Here is a 1,538-nt window from a genome sequence, read left to right on the forward strand (position 1 = left end):
GGCTGGCAAGGGGGGCCCTCTGGTTTCTTTCCCCGGAATTCTTCCCGAGGAAAAGCGTGGAACCGCCTAGTTTTCCCCCTAAAGGGATTCTCGTTCGAGCCGGCCGGGAAGGCAAATAGCAGTTCGCCCTTTCTCCGGGGGGCGGGGATGGGGGCCGAAGAAGCATGTTTCCCCCCGGAGGGGGCCCCCCGGGCTTGACGGCACATGCACGTGTTAGGGCGGGTTTTCGCGGAAAGCCAGGGCGGGTCTTCCGGGGATTGCAAGTGGGGTGCTGCCGCGGGGGCGGGGCCGGCGGGGCCGGGGGTGGGTCAGGCGGCGGTGGCGGGGCTGGCGGGTACGGCGGGAAAGTGCAAGGCGCGTCGTTTTTGGCGGGACAGGCGGAGTTGGCCGCTGGCTTGCGCTTGGAGGGCTCGGGGCGAACGATCCACGTGCGGTCTGCGGAAAAGCGGTCGGTCGACCATTCGCCGCCCAGCATGCCCTCGCACTCGGGGTCGAGGTCGATGGCCCAGTCGGGCGGCCCATCGTCTAGGACCGAGATGGCCTGGTCGGTGCCAGGGACGGGGCCCTTCTCGCAGCCCTGCCTCGTCCAATTCCAGTACGCGTGTGTCGCATTCTCGATCTCCAGGAATGCCACACCGAAGGACGACTCGCGCACCACCGACCACGGCGGCGGCTGGATCCAGTTGTAGTAGGTGCCCTCGTAGTTGCCTCCGTCGCCGAGGGTGATAAAGTTGGGTGCGCACTCGTTGAGGCAGCCGTTGTACACACCGATGGAGCGCTCGTACGAGTGCACGTGCCCGTTCATGAAAATGTCGACGCCGTTGTCGTACAGGAGCTCCTCCATGTCCACGCGATGCGGCTCCGCCTCGCCCTGGTGCGCGGAGTTCGAGTTGTACCACGGCGCATGCGTCATGACGATGACCCACGGAGTCTTCTCGCGGTCGATCGACTCGAAGTCGCTGACAAGCCATTCGTACTGCCACGAGCCCGGGTGCGTGGCGCAGTATGAGCAGTGGGCAGCTGTGTGCAGGGGCCCGCCCCGCACACAGCGTCCCCAAGTGTGCACGTGTAGTATTTTCTTCTCAACACAGCTAGACTCGGTCGAAAGACCCCAGATTGGCATCCATGCCTCTCTGGACAGGGTGGTCCGCCACAAGGACCCCACCCGGGAATTGCGACTCGCCGCTTTCCTCCCGTTGTGATTCTGTGTGAGCTCTGTGTTTTGTTTTGCCCACAACAAAAAATACAACTCAGCTGCCCGTTTGTGCCGCGTCCCGTGCCCCCGAGTTCATTTAAAATAAATAAAATACAGCTGTGAAGAGCCGACCTCCTTTCCCGCTACCCCTACTCTACGCGTGCGAGCCGCGTGTGAGCAGAGCGCTACCTGGTACCTAGCTAGGTACCGGAGAGTGGCTTTGTGATGGGCTGCTCGGGCTTGGGGTGTAAGGAGGTCCTCCTCGCCGCTCTCGGGGTGGCGACTGTTTTATGGGGGCTTCTCGCTCTCGTCTACTCTCTCGTCCTCGCGTGGGCGGGATGGG

The 1,538-nt window shown here is 63.3% G+C and overlaps 1 protein-coding gene across 1 annotated transcript; it reads right to left on the bottom strand.

The window, feature by feature from the left end:
- Positions 1-580: 580 nt before the first annotated feature.
- On the bottom strand, positions 581-1,123 carry EMIHUDRAFT_78521 (hypothetical protein; the record flags this gene model as incomplete). The annotated part of the gene is made up of 1 exon (XM_005767950.1): positions 581-1,123. A coding segment is annotated over one exon (543 nt), but the record flags the coding sequence as incomplete, so codon positions are not given.
- Positions 1,124-1,538: the final 415 nt, after the last annotated feature.

The sequence above is a fragment of the Emiliania huxleyi genome, assembly GCF_000372725.1.
Source record: "Emiliania huxleyi CCMP1516 unplaced genomic scaffold EMIHUscaffold_4717, whole genome shotgun sequence".
Classification (NCBI taxonomy): domain Eukaryota; phylum Haptophyta; order Isochrysidales; family Noelaerhabdaceae; genus Emiliania; species Emiliania huxleyi.